At 34.1% G+C, this 15,993-nt stretch overlaps 1 protein-coding gene across 1 annotated transcript; it reads right to left on the bottom strand.

The window, feature by feature from the left end:
• Nucleotides 1-6,072: 6,072 nt before the first annotated feature.
• Nucleotides 6,073-15,733, bottom strand: LOC129298711 (disease resistance protein RUN1-like). Its single transcript, XM_054937132.1, has 10 exons — nt 15,153-15,733; nt 13,218-14,322; nt 12,842-13,123; nt 11,651-12,742; nt 10,574-11,095; nt 9,584-9,762; nt 9,346-9,472; nt 8,228-9,048; nt 7,951-8,071; nt 6,073-6,468 (listed from the first exon to the last, which is right to left on the bottom strand). Exons 2-10 carry the CDS (start codon nt 13,764-13,766, stop codon nt 6,136-6,138), a joined length of 4,026 nt encoding a protein of 1,341 aa, XP_054793107.1. The 5' UTR covers nt 13,767-14,322; nt 15,153-15,733; the 3' UTR covers nt 6,073-6,135.
• Nucleotides 15,734-15,993: the final 260 nt, after the last annotated feature.

Raw genomic sequence — 15,993 nt, 5'->3', positions numbered from 1 at the left:
CATTTCATATGTATAATCCGTACCTTGTGTCTTCTGTAATGAACTGTTTCCACGGATCATCTGGTTTGTCTTACTTTTTCGAGCATCATGATGAGGTTTCTGGAGAAATGTTTTGATTTGGGAGCTTTCAGTTGCTGACAAACTGCATTGCCGCCCTTGCTCTTTGGCCCATTGTGTTTCCCTTAAATGCATAATACAATTCATGAATATATCTTGCAAAATAATTGAACAACTATTTCTCAGGTCCTTAAAATTAAGGTACTATTCCTGAAGGTTAATTTCGTGATCTAGTAAATTATTAGAGAAAGCATTATTAAATCAGAAAGGGGGTTACAAAGGTACTACAACCATTATTATTGGGAGGTTTTAGGGGTAACGTCACAGCAAAGACTAGTTGTTATGGGGGGCTATGGGACATGGTTGCAGAGGTTAAAGAGCTTGATGATCTTGAGAATCCATTTCAATCTATCTTGTTCATTTGGACTTTTTATAAATTTTAGCAAACCCAACATCATTAAATATTAAGAATATGATTAAAGGTAAAACATGTCCTAGAACTTTTTTGTGAGGAGCGTATTTAAAATTTTTTGTTATAACAATGTCACGCTTTAACTTTCATTTGCAATATCGCAACATTATTGCCTTTGACTGGTAAATAGCTTTGTTTGACTTATAGATGCGCACGTGGCATTGAGAGAGATTAGCTTCTTCCTTCCCATTTTGACCCTGTTCTTGGCAGAGAACGGTGGGGGAGCAAGTCGCCATAGTTGGAGACGATGATATCATCCGGCAAAACAACGGCAACAACGACAATGAATCGTACATTCATTTTCTGCTCTTCTCTTTCTCTTCCCGATTCACATTCTTCGCTTAGCGGTTTTCCCAATCTCACCATGGCAGAAGACTCGATTGCAGCGCCCCCATCTTTGTCTTCCTCATCTGCTCCTCTTGGCTCCTCCGTGATCTCCTTAATGAGCAAGCTTCATGACATCTTCGTTCTGGTCAGAAGCCAGTCCACCATCGATCATCCCCAGGTCGCCGTCGTTGGGAGCTAGAGGAGTGGCAAGTTCAGTGTTCCCAAGGATCTTGTCGGCCGCGACTTCTTGCCCAGGGGTATGGTAATGATTTTTGCACTAGGAGGTCTCTGGTGTTGCAACTCGTGCAGACTAAGAGGAAGTATGATGGCATTGAAGAGGAGTAAGAGGAGTTCCTCCACTTGCCTGGCAAGGTGTTCTACGATTTCTTCTCAAAGGGAGATTCAGGTTCTTTATCATCATCATCATCATATGTAAAAATTGTATATTTTGCTTTTTGTTTGTTTAGCTTGACCATGCTAAAATAGGATTAGGAGCTTTTAATGTGCCATTTTTAATGACCGTTCTAATATCTCAATTTTGTTTTTTATTTTTCTTTGAATCATTAGTTTCTACATAAAATAAGAGACATTTGGATATCTTGATGTCCCAAAATGGTGAAGATTTATATTTTTTATGATTTTTTAAAAATAAAAGGATGTATTTGTAATATTTTTTTTTAAAAATCATAAAAAATACAAATCTTTATCATTTTGGAACATCAAGATAAGGGTGTTCACGGGACGGGACGGGACCGGGACACCCCTGTCCCGTGTCCCGTCTCGGAAAAAAGATCAGGATTGAATTTTGATCCCGTGTCCCGTCCCGTCCCGAAAGTCGTCTCGTCCCGTTAAGAGTCGGGACGGGACCAGGACAAGATCGGGACGTCCCGCCGTCCCGATAAATGAGATAATATCGAAAAAGATCTGGATAATAATGTTCATTAAAATTTTAAATTATATAATTTATTAAGTTTAAAATCAAAATAACACAAGTACATAAATAACAATACTTTAAAATCAATTATTGAATTATATTAATCACAACTACATATTATAATAAAAAATACAAGTGATCTTTATGCTATAAGATTAGCAACAACAGGCAAGTCAAATACAACATCAAATAATTGTTCTTCTATTTTAGTGAAGATGTACTAAGCTAATTACTCTTCTAAAAATAAGCAAGAAGTATGTTATAAATAAAAGCTATTAAATAGATAGATATAAGAATAAATTATATTAATATAATTAATATATTATAAAAAAGATATCGCTATGTTTACTCTATGTCATTAAAATTATCAATATAAAAACACTTTAGTTTTAAATAAGAATTGTAAGTATTAAAATTATAATTGATATAATTAATATAAGTATAAATTATATTAATATAATTAATATATTTAAAATAAAAAATAATATATAATATTCGGGACAGGACGGGACGTCCCGATAGTAATCTTGTGTCCCGTCCCGTCCCGAACCCCTTTCCTGTCCCGTCTTGTAAAGTCTCGTCTCGATTATTTTCGGGTCGAGACAAGACCCGTCCCGATATGATCGGGACGATACCGGGCCAATCGGGATGGGTCCAGATTGAACACCCCTACATCAAGATATCCAAATGTCTCTTATTTTATGTAGAAGCCAATGATTCAGAGAAAAATGAAAAACGAAATTGGGACATTAAAACATTATAAGGAACATTAGAGAAGGGCACGTTAGAGGCCCCTGGCCCGCTAAAATATGGAAGCTATTTGTGTTTTAGTTGCTGAGAAATAAGTGTGAATGTAGGATATTGAGTGGAAGTGAATTCGTTAGCATTTCAAGTTATGATTTACTGTTTAGGAGATATAATTTGTTGTTATTGGATATGAGAAGTTCGTTTCTTAATGAGTTTGGGATGCTTGCGGACCTGGAATCTAGTTTGACCCTTGAAATCAATGCCAACTGGTGCAGGAGAGGGAGGCAAATATTACAAAGTAGATTGGGAAGGTGAAGCTTGGAGAGATAGAGAGAGAGAGAGAGAGAGAGAAGAGGTGAGGTATTGAGGTAGAAAGAAGAAAGGAGAGGAGGTGTTGCCGGCGATGCAGCGACGAGATGAGGAAGGAGGGAGAAGAATTGCACCCTTTTTTAAAGTTAGTGGCGGTATTACTCCAACAAAAAAATCAAGGATGCCACGTCCTGTCAAAAAATTCCAAAGCAATTTTATCTTTTCACCCTTGAAAATAAAGTCAATTTTTATTATTCAATCTTCGAAGTCCCCTTATTATTATTATTATTATTGTTATTTTGGGACAAGCCTTTGTTGAGTATAATTTTGCGACACACTTCCATTCATGACAATTTACAGAAAGAGTTCCAAGATTTTAAACAATTTGTCTTCATCATTGGAAGACAAACATCGAAGTTTTCAAAATTTTTGAAACACTTCCACATTATCTAATCACTTACTGGTGTGGTTTCAACTGGTTGCCATTCGTGGCTCCATCCAGTTAAATATACTTTCATTCCGGTCAATTAGTTGAAGATCAAGAATGCTTAAATTTCGAGTAATTTCCCTTCACTTCAACTACAACTTATATATATTTTACCTTGAAACATATGTATTAGCTAGCTTGCTAGAGGATCATTATAATAACCATAGCAAAGCATCAAACAATTTCATAACATATTGAAGAATGTAGCGCTAAAAGTAATAACCATCATAAAAAGCATGAGTGAGTGGGGTGGAGTAAAAAAAATTGAGAAAAGTGGTAGAAAGGAGAAGAGGGAAGCTTAGTACACTTAACTTGATTAGTTTCAAATTGCTCCCAAACCTTCCACTTAGTACGCCCTAGTAGAGCTCTTCACATCTTCTTCATTTCCTCTTTTGTTCCTTTCAATTTTGAGTATGATTCTCACTCTAATTTTATAGAATTGTGATTATGTGCATGTGGTAAAGAGAAGCTTGATTCTCATTCTAGTGACTTATATGTGCTGCGACGTCTCGTACACATGGCATGTGGTACAGAATTATTTTTCTTCGTTTTTGTACTTTTTAATGTCCGAGTGACTCAACTCCACTTCGAACATGAATTTAGAGCTGAAATCATAACCCAAAACACTCATTAGATCTCTATGACTATACACCATATTAATTTACCAAATTACCATCATCTAACTAAGTTAATTAGGGTCTAATTTTTCAAGATATTACACCTAAAGTCTTTTGGGTGAATGATCATGATGGAGGACATTGGAATACAACACATGTAGTTGAGAATGGCTTTGCATCTTACACATGCAGGCATCATGCTGTTGGTTCTCCCTTTAGTCTTACCAGATCATTCTTCTTTTTCTAACCTTGGTTTTGTAGCAAGTTCATCTGGACCCATCATTGCTCTGCATCGACCTTATGCATGCAAGCGCAAATATCCTTTGTTCTATGATGACAAAACATAGCACCTGTGGCAGATTGGTTTTCATGAAGTTTTCACATTAAAAAAAAAAAAAATTCTGTTTGCTTGGATGATTGCACTGTGGACCTTTGTTGGTAGCAGCATTGTAACGGTCCAGAAGACAGTGCTGCAACTTTTGGTGTTTCATCTTGCCTAACTTCGTTCAATTTTTTTGGCGTCTTTTATCATGTGTGTCTTTTCCATTCTTGTATATGATAGCTTATTTCATCTTATTTGTGAATTTACAAACATGGTTTTTTCTATATCCAATAATCGGAGGTTTTTCTATATACAAACATGGGAATTCTTCTCCTCCTTTTAATGGAGGTTAATATAACTAAAGTATATAATAATTCCTTTTAAAATAATAATTAATTTTCAAAATTATCCAATAATCGGAGGACTGGGGCACTGGGCACCTCTATAATTTTTGTGTTTATCTATACTTTCTTATCTTATAAAATATTGAAAAAGTCATTAAATGATGAAATATTTTATTTTGAAAGTATGTATATTTAATAGAGATAAAATTAAAAATTTGTTAATTTTTTGATAGAGTTAATAAGATTTAAATTGATTTATAAATAAGATTGAATAAATCAGTAAGTTTCATGAAAACACGCTCATAGTCCGCAATGCTTGTTGTTGTTGACTTGCAACGGAGATCATCATCAAATGGGATCCTCACGGGAATCAACCAAAAGCTCGTAAGCAAAGATCTTTCCATTACAGTACGATCACCTTGTACAATTTGTTGCAGCACACAGTGGTCACAACACAATCAGAAATATAACAAGCCGAGTTAACTTGTCCATGTTGTTCCACTTTCTTTTTCTTTTTTAAGGTTTAGCTTTTGCTATACACACACGCAACAGAAATATTTTTAACCAAATTTTAAATCATTTGTCTTCATTTTTCATACACTAACTTCCAATCTCTCTCTTGCTCTCTCATAGACTCAAGATATATAAATTCAGGAACACATTAATTTCCTGAAAATTCCCAATCCAAATTCTAGAATTGATAAAAGGGAAATTATAGAACTACAAGAACATCGAAATAAGGAGACAAAAGGGAAAACCATCATGGAATTGTAGAAGGGAGGAAGAGGAAATCCACAATCACAATGAAAATAGCCATAGAGAAAGAGGAAGCATTGTAGAAAGTGTTCACAAAATTCTTAAATAACCTTTTTTATGTCCTAACTCTTCTTTAAATATTCTCAAAACACCAAGCCCATTAACCATTTGATGGCCCATTCTACTACTCAAAGCTCATAAGTCTATTTGTTGCCGCCATTATTGTTATTGGACCCATTCATAACATACATTCCCATGAAATGGACCTTATCTTCTACTTCGAAGTAAAAATAAAAATCATATTAACATGCTTCTCATTTTTAGAAATAGGTGGATCAATACCATTCCAACAAACTAAAACGACGTACCCCTTATAAAAGCAATTGGAGGTGATTGATTGAACAATCATATAAAAAATAACCCACCTATTTCCCATTTTTTCCCACATTATAATATATATATATATATATATATTATAAATTCTATGTTTAAATTATCTTACTTATTTTCTAAGTTCTTGATCCTCAATAAATGTTCTATAATTTTCTCCGTCTCGAAATTTTCTTTTTATCTATCGAAATTGTTTATAATTAATTTGTTGTCTAATGATTAAAAACTAGGATCTTACGCCCTCGATGAATTTATGTGTGGGCTTTTCTAAACAAAATTAATTTAATCACCAATTAATGAGACAAACACATGACAATGCTAAGTAGCACAATGATTTTGTGAATGTGTCACTAAGGTTTATAAAAATTACAGATTAACTTAAATATTTTTTAATTTGCATTAAAATCCAAGGTTTTCTTAATCGCATAGGAAGAGACTTAAATAACTCATATTTTCTTCCATCACTGGTCAGCATATCATATGTTTGCAGCAACTCAGTGTCTTCTAAGTCTGGAACTTGAAAAAGTTCTTCAAGTATCTTCTCAGGGTTTGTTTTCTCAGACTCTATTGAGTAGGCCTCGGAAATAGTATTAACCACAAGTGTGTCACCAGCAATAGGATTTCTCTCCCATGAAGGATTCTGCTTTGGGGAGGAAACTTTTATGCCATCAATTGAATCATAAGAGCAAATTATTTCTTCCTGAGACTCAACCACAAGACAAACAATGATGCAAACAATGAAATTCACATTCCCTTGTGTATTTCAATAGAGGAATGATATTTTGGCCCCTTGCAAAAGAATTATTAATATTTTGGTCCCTAGCTAAGTCAAGAAAAAGTTAATACTTCATATCATAGACTCATAGTTGTCAAGCTTAAAAATGTTATAATTTCAAGAGATCAAAGGATCAATGTTTCTCATATAAGGGACCTTAAATGTCATTCTTTCTCCCCCCCCCAGGGGATAATCGCTATTTCAATTGTGAATGTATATATAAAGTTTTGTTCATCCCACTGGATTCTAATATCCCTGAGATCATGCTTGGTAATATGGAGTCATTTGAGAGGAATGAAGATAGAGAGGGAGAGAAGGTTCCATGCTTCCCATATTTGAGGGAAGTACTAGTTCTTTGGAATTTTAATTATTTGCATCAAACAATTAAGAGGGAGATTTCTCTCTCCTTCTTCCTTCCTTGAATTTTCCTTCACTCAAACCAAATATGACCTGAATTGACCCAAACATATTTTCATAGCCAGCCAAGAATGGAATCACAACTAAATAAAATTCATGATTACATTGTCGTGTATGGATTAATGCAGATTTGTATTTAAATTTAGATTTGAACCAAATCTCTCATTTGGAGCCTTTTTTTAATACTCATTGTAATGTTCTAATTTTCAAATTTTATTTTTTTTTGAAGAATTGGCTTCTGTATAAAATAAGAGATATTTTAATATCTTAAGTCTTGAAATGATGAAAATTTGTATTTTTTTACAATTGTTAAAGAAAATTATCATAATTACATCCTTTTATTTTTGAAAAATTATAAAAAATACAAGTCTTCATTCTTTCGTGACTGCAAGATATCAAAATATCTTTTATTTTATGTAGAAGCCAATGATCTAAAAATAAAAAAATAAAATTAAAAAAGTAGGGTATTACAAGGGGTATTAAAGAAAGATAAATTATATGCTCTTAGCTCATATATGAGAGTAACAAAAGCCTTGATAGTAAAAACATAAAGAGAACAAAAGAGTTAGGGTGATTGAAATTTCAAATAATTAATGTCTAAAAAAATTGAAATTTAAAAAATTATAATAAAACATGAATTTAGATTTTGAGAATTGGATTAATTAAATCTATAGACATTTATGCATTATAATATCGTTCTTGTCTTTCATTATTTAAAAGATAGGACTCGCGACTTCAAGTATTTTGTTTTTATTTTGAATTTTAATCCTTCTCCTTTCTTCCTTTGAAATTTTTTACACTGTCTTAAAAAGATTTTAAATACATTGATTTTAAATGAGATTTTAAATTCAAATTTCTCATTCCTTAATCTAAATGCTATCAATTAAGAAGAATTTCAGCAAATATGCCTAAAAGAAGTCTGGCATATGAACCATGAAGGATGTGAATAAGAGGAAGATACTACGGAGTACATGTCAGTTCTTATAAGCACCATACCTCAATAGTCACACTCTCATGTGGATGGCAGTTCGATGAAGAAGGTGATTCGATGGCAGCAGGCGGCTGTGCTGTGATGGCTGGATTTGCAATGACGGGAGCAAAGTTCTGTTGTCTAACTCTGCGTTGACCAAAGCACATCGGTAAAGTCAAAAGCATTAACTTCATATCAGGAAATTTTAAATTGAGGCCACAATTTTTGATTTCAAATCACGATCCAAACTTTGAAATTTATCATTAATAAATGATGATAAGATCACATTTCTTTTATACTTACATACAGTACCTTGCATTGTGAGTATTGAATCGCATCTTCTTCTCACCACCCCCTACAACTTCAAACCATCCTTGTTCACAAACATGCATAGCATAATCACAGTTTCTCTCAGGACTAACACTGAGCCATGAACCATACATAGGTTTTGTAGGATCCATCACTGCCATCTCCCTTTCTGCATTGCAGATTCTCGAATCATGCCCTATAAATCCACACTTGCAGCAAAGATTCTCGAGTCTTTCATACCTCACTGAGCTCCATAGCTTTGGCAGCTCTGGTCTCAAAATCCAAAACCCTGTCACTAGTGGGCGACTTAGATCAACATTGATCCTTGCCCTTGCACAACTCCTAATTATCCTTCCATTAACAATCGGACATTCAACCATTAGTACCTCACCTATCCTTTTTCCTAATTTCATAAGATTACTCACGGTCATAGCCCTTAGAGGTACATTATGAAATTGTACCCAGAAAGGTGACATGTTGAATCTTCCGTCTGATAACACTATATACTCTGTCCATTCTTGGATATTCAGTAGACATCCTGAGATGTACCAAGGTCTACTTCTTAATACCCTAATGTAATCCTCCTCAATCTCAAAGGTAAACAGATATGCATTAATTTCTAATTCCAAGATATCCACCTCCTCTTTTAGCATATTCCAATCTTGTCTAAGCATGCTCATCACCTTCTTGTTGTCCAAAGCTTTCTCCGTCATTAACACTCCCACTAGTCTCCTCTTCCCTCCTCTGTCGCCACTACCACCTGTCCAATCCAATTCAATCGCAGTACCTGCCTCATCCCCTTTTTCTGAATTAGCCTCCACCAACCAAATAGCAATATGACCAGCACAAACAGAAGAAGTAATAAATAAACAGATGAAGCAAAACAACAGAAGAATGGAATTAACTCTTCCCTTGAGTGAGAAAAATGAGAATACTCACTAGAGAGAACTCTCGTTCAAATTTATATGCCAATTACAATGAAAAGGTCTGATTGGATTGACCCTAACAAATTTTCATAGAAAGTTAAGGACATGATCTTAACTGATCAACATCCATTATTACATCAGAGGAAGATTCAGAGGAGTGCTTTTCAGTTAATATAAACATCATACCTGGCTAGTTACACTCTCGGATGGACGGAAATTTGATGAAGAAGGTGAATAGATGGCTATGGGGGGCACTGTGATGGTTGGATCCGCAATGGCAGGAGCGAAGTCACAATGATTATGTTCGCATTGGCTGGAGCAGAACAATCAAAGTAACGTCAAATCACAAGTTCAAGAATAGTCTAAACTTCTTTATTTATGAACAGATTAAGAGACATTTCCCATGTATGTATATATATCGTACCTTGCATTGTCAGTACTAAAATGCATCGGTAAGTCACATAAATTGCTTTCCTTTTCTAAGAGTGAAGAAGAAGACTCTGGAGACTCGGTTTCACATTCATTGACTATGGTTCGGTGGCTCACACTCACTGAAGAATAACAGTGTCTTTGTTCTTCAACATCGGAGGACCTTACGTTTTCCTTAATACATGGCATAATTTCTATGAGTATAGCTTGCAAAATAATGAAACAGCTTTAAAATGCAAGAGAATGTGCCTCAAATTCTTTTAAATCTTTTATGACATCTACTATTTTCCTCTCACCTTTTCTTTAATTTCTAATCACCTTTTTTCTGAATCTCTACTTATTTTTCCTTAATCCTAGCAAATACAGGCTTAAATTCGTCTTTTTTCTTCTGTGTGGTTTCTCTCTTCTGTAATAACTTAGACATGACCAAAAATTATTGGAAGTAATGTGAAATGAAAAAAGCAAGTTGCCAAATATATATGTAGCACACACATATTGAAGTTGTCACTAATTTTAGGCTTAAAATAAAGTAAACAATAGAAATAAATTGGAGTAGCATCCAAGCCAAGATCAATGATCACTATTCAAGGGTGATTATTAGCTACAGACTTGTACTTCGAGGTCAACACAACTTTGTTCTATAAATAGTATGCTTGGGTAGTCATGTAGTGCATCAGGTAGTGAGTAAAAGAAGAGAGGAGAGAGAAGAGGTGCCGCGAGAGTGTGTAGGAAAAAATACAAGAGAAGAAAGAGGAGGAAGAAAGTGATACATGAAGGAGAGAGAAGGAAAAACGCTTGTAATTTGATGTATTTTATAGTTTGAGTTTGCAATAAAATTCTCTTTCATTTAAGTATCTCCTATCATTTTCTTAAAATATCTTAGATTTTTTCCGTTCATAGATCCTACAGCACATGCATGAATATGGCTTTTACACTACAAAATACACACATAGTACTCTCGAGAGAACTTAAAAAAGTGACTTACTTGATCCTCAAGCTCTTGCACAGTTGAAAGGAGGTTTTCAAAATCTATTTTGTCCATGAGCCGCCACCCACACTTAATGGAACTCAGTACATCATTCTTTCGAGCTTCAAATTTCAAGAGGAGCTGGTTGTAATCCATTGAGAAACGCGCACCACTTTGCCTTCCAATTTGCCCGAATAGGATCCACAAGTGAGGTGAACTTATTTCTTTCTCAAGTTCACGTCCAGTTCCATGAAGGAATACAATATCACCATTGGAAGCTTTTGCAAGAAGAGAGAGTCCAAAGGCCTCAGTGGAATAGAACATGTCATCTTCTAGCACAATGCATAACACAAATCCAAGCCATTCACATGGAGGGATGTCTAGTATTATTGAACTTTTAGATTCGGAAAGATAGTTTTGGTTCTCAAACCACGATGGTATCTCCCTCCCTGGAATACTAACTAACAAGGCTTGGAATGATAGTGATGCCAATGAATCAGCATTCAATCTATGCGATAGCCTTTTAGCATATTGTCCACTCTAAAATATAAATTTGGCTATAAGTTAAACAAAATATGGCTTACAAAAACAATCTCTCTTTCTCTCTCACACACACTCTAATACACTTGAATTGGACTTGACATAGGAAAAATTATATACAAGTTCCGAATAAGCTAAGTCCCATCAACTTGTAAAATTATAGTAAGTCTCTAGCGATTTGGTTGTAATTTGTCATGCATGTGAAAAAATCACATTACCCTAATTTTTGAACTGTCTAGTTGTGAATTATGAATTTTTTTATTGTAAATTATTATTTTTTAGTTGTAAATATGAGAGAAGAATGACATTTTTGTGGGCTTATGTTTACAGCAGGTCCTCACGAATTTACAATTGAAAAATTGTAATTCACAATTGGCCAGGTATGAAGTTGAGGCAGTGTGGTCTTTTCACACGGAAGACAAATTACAAGAAGGTCCCAAAGGGCTTGGCTGCAATTTTACAAATTTATGAGGCTTCTGCGTAAATAAGTCCCTAATTTGGGGCTTATTTGTAATTGTTCCTTTGATATATGACTACATATAGACATATGCGTACCTGGTTAAGTGAAGCAAAGAGATGCAACAATTTTACATCTGACAGAGCAGTCAGTGAAGCACAATCTCCTGCATCCATTAGATTTAAACCTGGTGAAGGCTGTGGCAACAATTGGAGCCTTGGGCAAGAATTCAAATAAAGAAATTGTAGATCCAAAAGATTAGAGATGCAGCTAGCTGGTAGATTTACAAACATGTTTCCACTTAGATCTAATTTCTTCAATGATGATAGGCCACCGAGATCGAAATGAATGATTCTATCATCAATATTGCAGTTGCTTAAATCTAAATTTGTCAATGATTTAAGATTGAAGATAGAATCAGGCAACGTTAAGCCCTTAGGACCAGAACAGCATCCATGAAATAACAGTGTCTTGAGTCCTTGTAAATGACCAATGGAAGAAGGTACTTCTGTTATGGCAGTTTTGCTAGCATCAAGAATTTCCAAGGCTTCATTTTCGTTAATGTTTTCTGGCAATTTACAAAAAGCTGAACAACCAGAAATATTGAGAACTTTCAAGTGTTTCAATTTGTGAAAATTAGAGGGAAGGCCAACAAGATATTTGCAATCCCTTGAATTCAAAGTTTGGAGACTAGCTAAAGATCCAAGAGATTCAGGAAGCTTCGCTATACTTGTCTCTTGGACATCAAGTGTTATGAGATTTTTCATATTTTCCCCAAATTCTGGAAGATTTCTAACTAGTGTGCATCCACAAAGAACAAATTCCTTCAAAGAATTCATGTCCAATTTTCTTGGGAGGAATTGAAGATTTCTGCAACTTCTAAAATTCAAAACTTCAACACTAGTTAGGGATCCAAGTGTGTCAGGAAGATCTACTATGCCAGTCTCTTCTAGAACAAATTCTATTAGACATGTCATTTCCAATTGTCTCGGAAGACTTTTTAGATTCACACAACCTTTCAAATTTGCCACAAGAAGTCGTTGGTGTTGTCCAAGCGAAGGATGAATTGCAAAAAGTTTTGTGCAACCTTCAAGGACTAACCTTTCTAAATTTCGGAGTCCATAAAATTCTGGACTTTCAATGAGGTCTTTGGAATGGCTCAAGTCCAAGATCTTTAGATTCTCCATAAACTAGTCAAATAAAAGATATGACAAATCAGCTATAAACAAATAGTCATGATTAACTTAATCAATTAGAGTTATGTGAATGTTTAAATTAAAGTAACTTACTTGTGTACCGTGAGAAAGTCGCTTTATTTTGCTATTGTGCATCTTGAGATATACAAGTTCATAAAGTTTCACATTCAACGGAAGATCTCTGAGAGGATATCCATACCAATGAAGAACTTTTAATGTCCAAGGAAAGCCCATGAGACCACGAGGAAGGTTAAATTTACATGATATGATGAATAATCGAAGCTGACGCATCCTTAAGAAAGATACAGGATTCCAATTTGCTTCATCTTTTGCAAAGGTGAAGGGCAAAACCACACCTTCTGTTGCTTTAGTTCCCTAACATAAGAAAAGCAAACGAGGCATATAAAAATTTAGCTGGAAGAAAATTTGTAACAATATTGTTAGTATTTCTAGAAAATTAATCACTCACCGTATTTCTATTTAGTACTTGATCAATGTCATGAGAAAACCACAATCTACTACGCCTAGCAACAACATCACGAGATTCATCAAAAACAATAAGTCTACCCATTTGTTGAACCAAATCATGCATCTTTATGTACTTGATATTACCGAGCTCAATTTCAACTAGCAATGATTTGTCAATAAGATTTTTCATACCAATTGTTGCCTCAAAACCACAGCTTACCAATATTTGTGTTACTTCATCCTTGCCCCACATATTAAAAAAACAGGCAATATCCAAAAATATTGTTTTTTCCACATGGTTTAATGCAACATAACTTAATCTAAGTATCTTGAAAACATCATTATTTGAGTACTTTTTCAACATATCCAAAGCATCTTCCCATTCAATTCCCCTTCGTCCTGAAAAGAAGGAACCAAAAACACATAGAGCCAAAGGAAGGCCATTTGAATAATTAATTACTAATTTAGACAATTCCGAAAAACTCTTTTTTGGTTGATCTCTTCTAAATGCTTTTTGACAAAAGAGTTGAAGACACTCATCATCATTCATTGGTTTAACCTCAGATACTCCATCCACATTATGGGATCTCAACAAGCAGACATCTCTAGTTGTTATAATTATTCTACTTCTATCACCAAACCACTCCCCGCTTCCAACTAAATTCTCTTATTGGCTCATAAGATTCACATCATCAAGGACAAGCATAACCTTCCTATGGCAAAAAAGGTATCCCGTTGTTTTCTTTCCTTCATGCTTGTCTTCAATTTCTATGTTTCTAATCTTGAGAAGTGCAAGCAGTCTACTTTGCAAGTGAACTAGGCCATTCATTTCTGAGACCTCCCTGGCATTGGCAAGAAAGCAATGGAAGTCAAATTGGTTATGAAACATGTCATAGATAGCTCTAGCAAGAGCTGTCTTGCCAACACCTCCCATACCCCATATTCCTATCAACCGAGCACCATCCAACCCTATCCCTAAGAGAGAATACATTTCGTCCACTCTCCAATCAATTCCAGTCAGTGTATTAGTGTGCCGTGGCAGCAGTTCAGAATGAAATTGGTCCCATAAATGTTCAACTACTTGGTCAATAAGTTCTGTTTCATACCTACAAACACATATATTGAAAAAAAAAAAGATGAATAATAAAAAGATTTATGCATTTGACAATATGAAGTAATTATCAAAATTTTTACTCTCAACTTAAAATTTTGACAATATATTGAAAAATAAGATGAATAATAAAAAGATAAAAAAATTAATCATTTGATCCTTGTAATTTTAATTCAGTTGTAATTCAGTTTCTAAACTTTGACTTGTTATAATTTGGTTCTTATAAATTTAATTTAGTCTCTGAATTTTGTCTCTTGTAATTTAATCCCTATAGTTTAAATCACTTAAATATTTGTCCCTATATTTTAAAAAAATAAAATTATAATGATGAAAAATATGTTAAAATTTATTAGTGATATTTTAAATTACTAAACCCTTTTAATATTTATAAATATTATAAATTTTAAAATTTTAAAATATTTTAAATTTTTATAATTTTATTTTTAAAATATAGGAACTAATATTTAAGTGGTTGATTCTATAAAAATTAAATTACAAAAAGATAAAGTTCAAGGATTAAGTTATGACCAAGTTAAAACTATAAGGATTGAGTTATAATAAGTTAAAGTTTAGGGATTGAATTGTAATTGGGTCAAAAGTACAAGAATTAAATGATTAATTTTTTTAAAAAGATTTATGCATTTGATAATATGAAGTAATTATCAAAAATTTTACTCTCAACTAAAAATTTTCATCCCTCTGAAAATAAAGAACATGTTGACACATGCAAATATCTTGGATGCACCTATGCATTGTTAAATGAATTGACAATAATACATACAAATATCATATACGTTATTCAATTTTATTAATAAAAAAAATTACCCATATTGGCGGGGATTAAATCCAGATAAATTAGCCACTTTTGTCAGAGAATCCCTCCATTTTTGCACCTTGGATTGGTCTTCATGGGACTTCAGTCCAAGTTTGGCGAATGCTTTACTAAAGCTGTTTCGTTGGTTTCTCATGTCAAATGGATCTACATGATAAAAGATGGGGAAAACTTGTTGACCCAATTCATTTCTGGAAGCAAGAATATGTTGAAACTCATCTAAACACCATGAAGAAGAGGCATAATTTTCAGAGAGGACAACAATTGCAAAGCGAGATTCTTCAATTGCTTGTGGCAGCTCCTATGAGATAACTTGTCCCCTTCTGAGTTCATTATCATCCCTGAAAACTCTAAACCCACTCCTATTTAATGCATGAAACAAGTAGTTTAAGAAGCCCCTACGAGTGTCTTCACCCCTGAAACTCAAGAAAACATACTTGCAGGCTCCTCTGGTTGAATTGGAGTTAGCAGAGTTTGAGGAAGATGCTTCTTGGTCACTTGCCATAAATGTTTGAGCCAACTTATGGAGTATAATTTGATGAACCACTACAATAACGAAACCATATCAATAGCCTAAAAGAAAACAAATCAAATGTGAAATGAAACAAGGTAGAAGAAGAATTGTAAAACACTGACCTTAATTAGCTTAATGTGAAGACTTTCAACTCTAATGCTTCATTAATAATTGCATATATAGTACTTGAAGATTTGACATGGGCTAATGAGAAACCGTCCACGATTTGAAAGTAAGGAAGCCGTGATGCAAATCCGCTGACTTTTCCCTTAATTATTGTTTCCCCCCTCGCATTCCCATCATTTTGCATTATTTTCAGA

This window comes from Prosopis cineraria, unplaced genomic scaffold, assembly GCF_029017545.1.
Source record: "Prosopis cineraria cultivar Desert tree isolate PC_DT_omini unplaced genomic scaffold, ASM2901754v1 PC2, whole genome shotgun sequence".
Lineage (NCBI taxonomy): Eukaryota > Viridiplantae > Streptophyta > Magnoliopsida > Fabales > Fabaceae > Prosopis > Prosopis cineraria.
The sequence above is the reverse complement of the archived record's forward strand: the minus strand, read 5'-3'. Positions and strand labels throughout refer to the sequence as shown.

What these genes read in the sequence shown, in the direction of transcription:
- LOC129298711 (XM_054937132.1), bottom strand. Translation starts at nt 13,766, where the DNA reads ATGAATGATGATGAGTGTCTTCAACTCTTTTGTCAAAAAGCATTTAGA. An exon ending in AAGTACTAAATAGAAATACG is followed by an intron (nt 13,124 to 13,217) that starts GTGAGTGATTAA and finishes TTCTTATGTTAG; the next exon opens with GGAACTAAAGCAACAGAAGG. An exon ending in TCTTTGCTTCACTTAACCAG is followed by an intron (nt 11,096 to 11,650) that starts GTACGCATATGT and finishes TTTATATTTTAG; the next exon opens with AGTGGACAATATGCTAAAAG.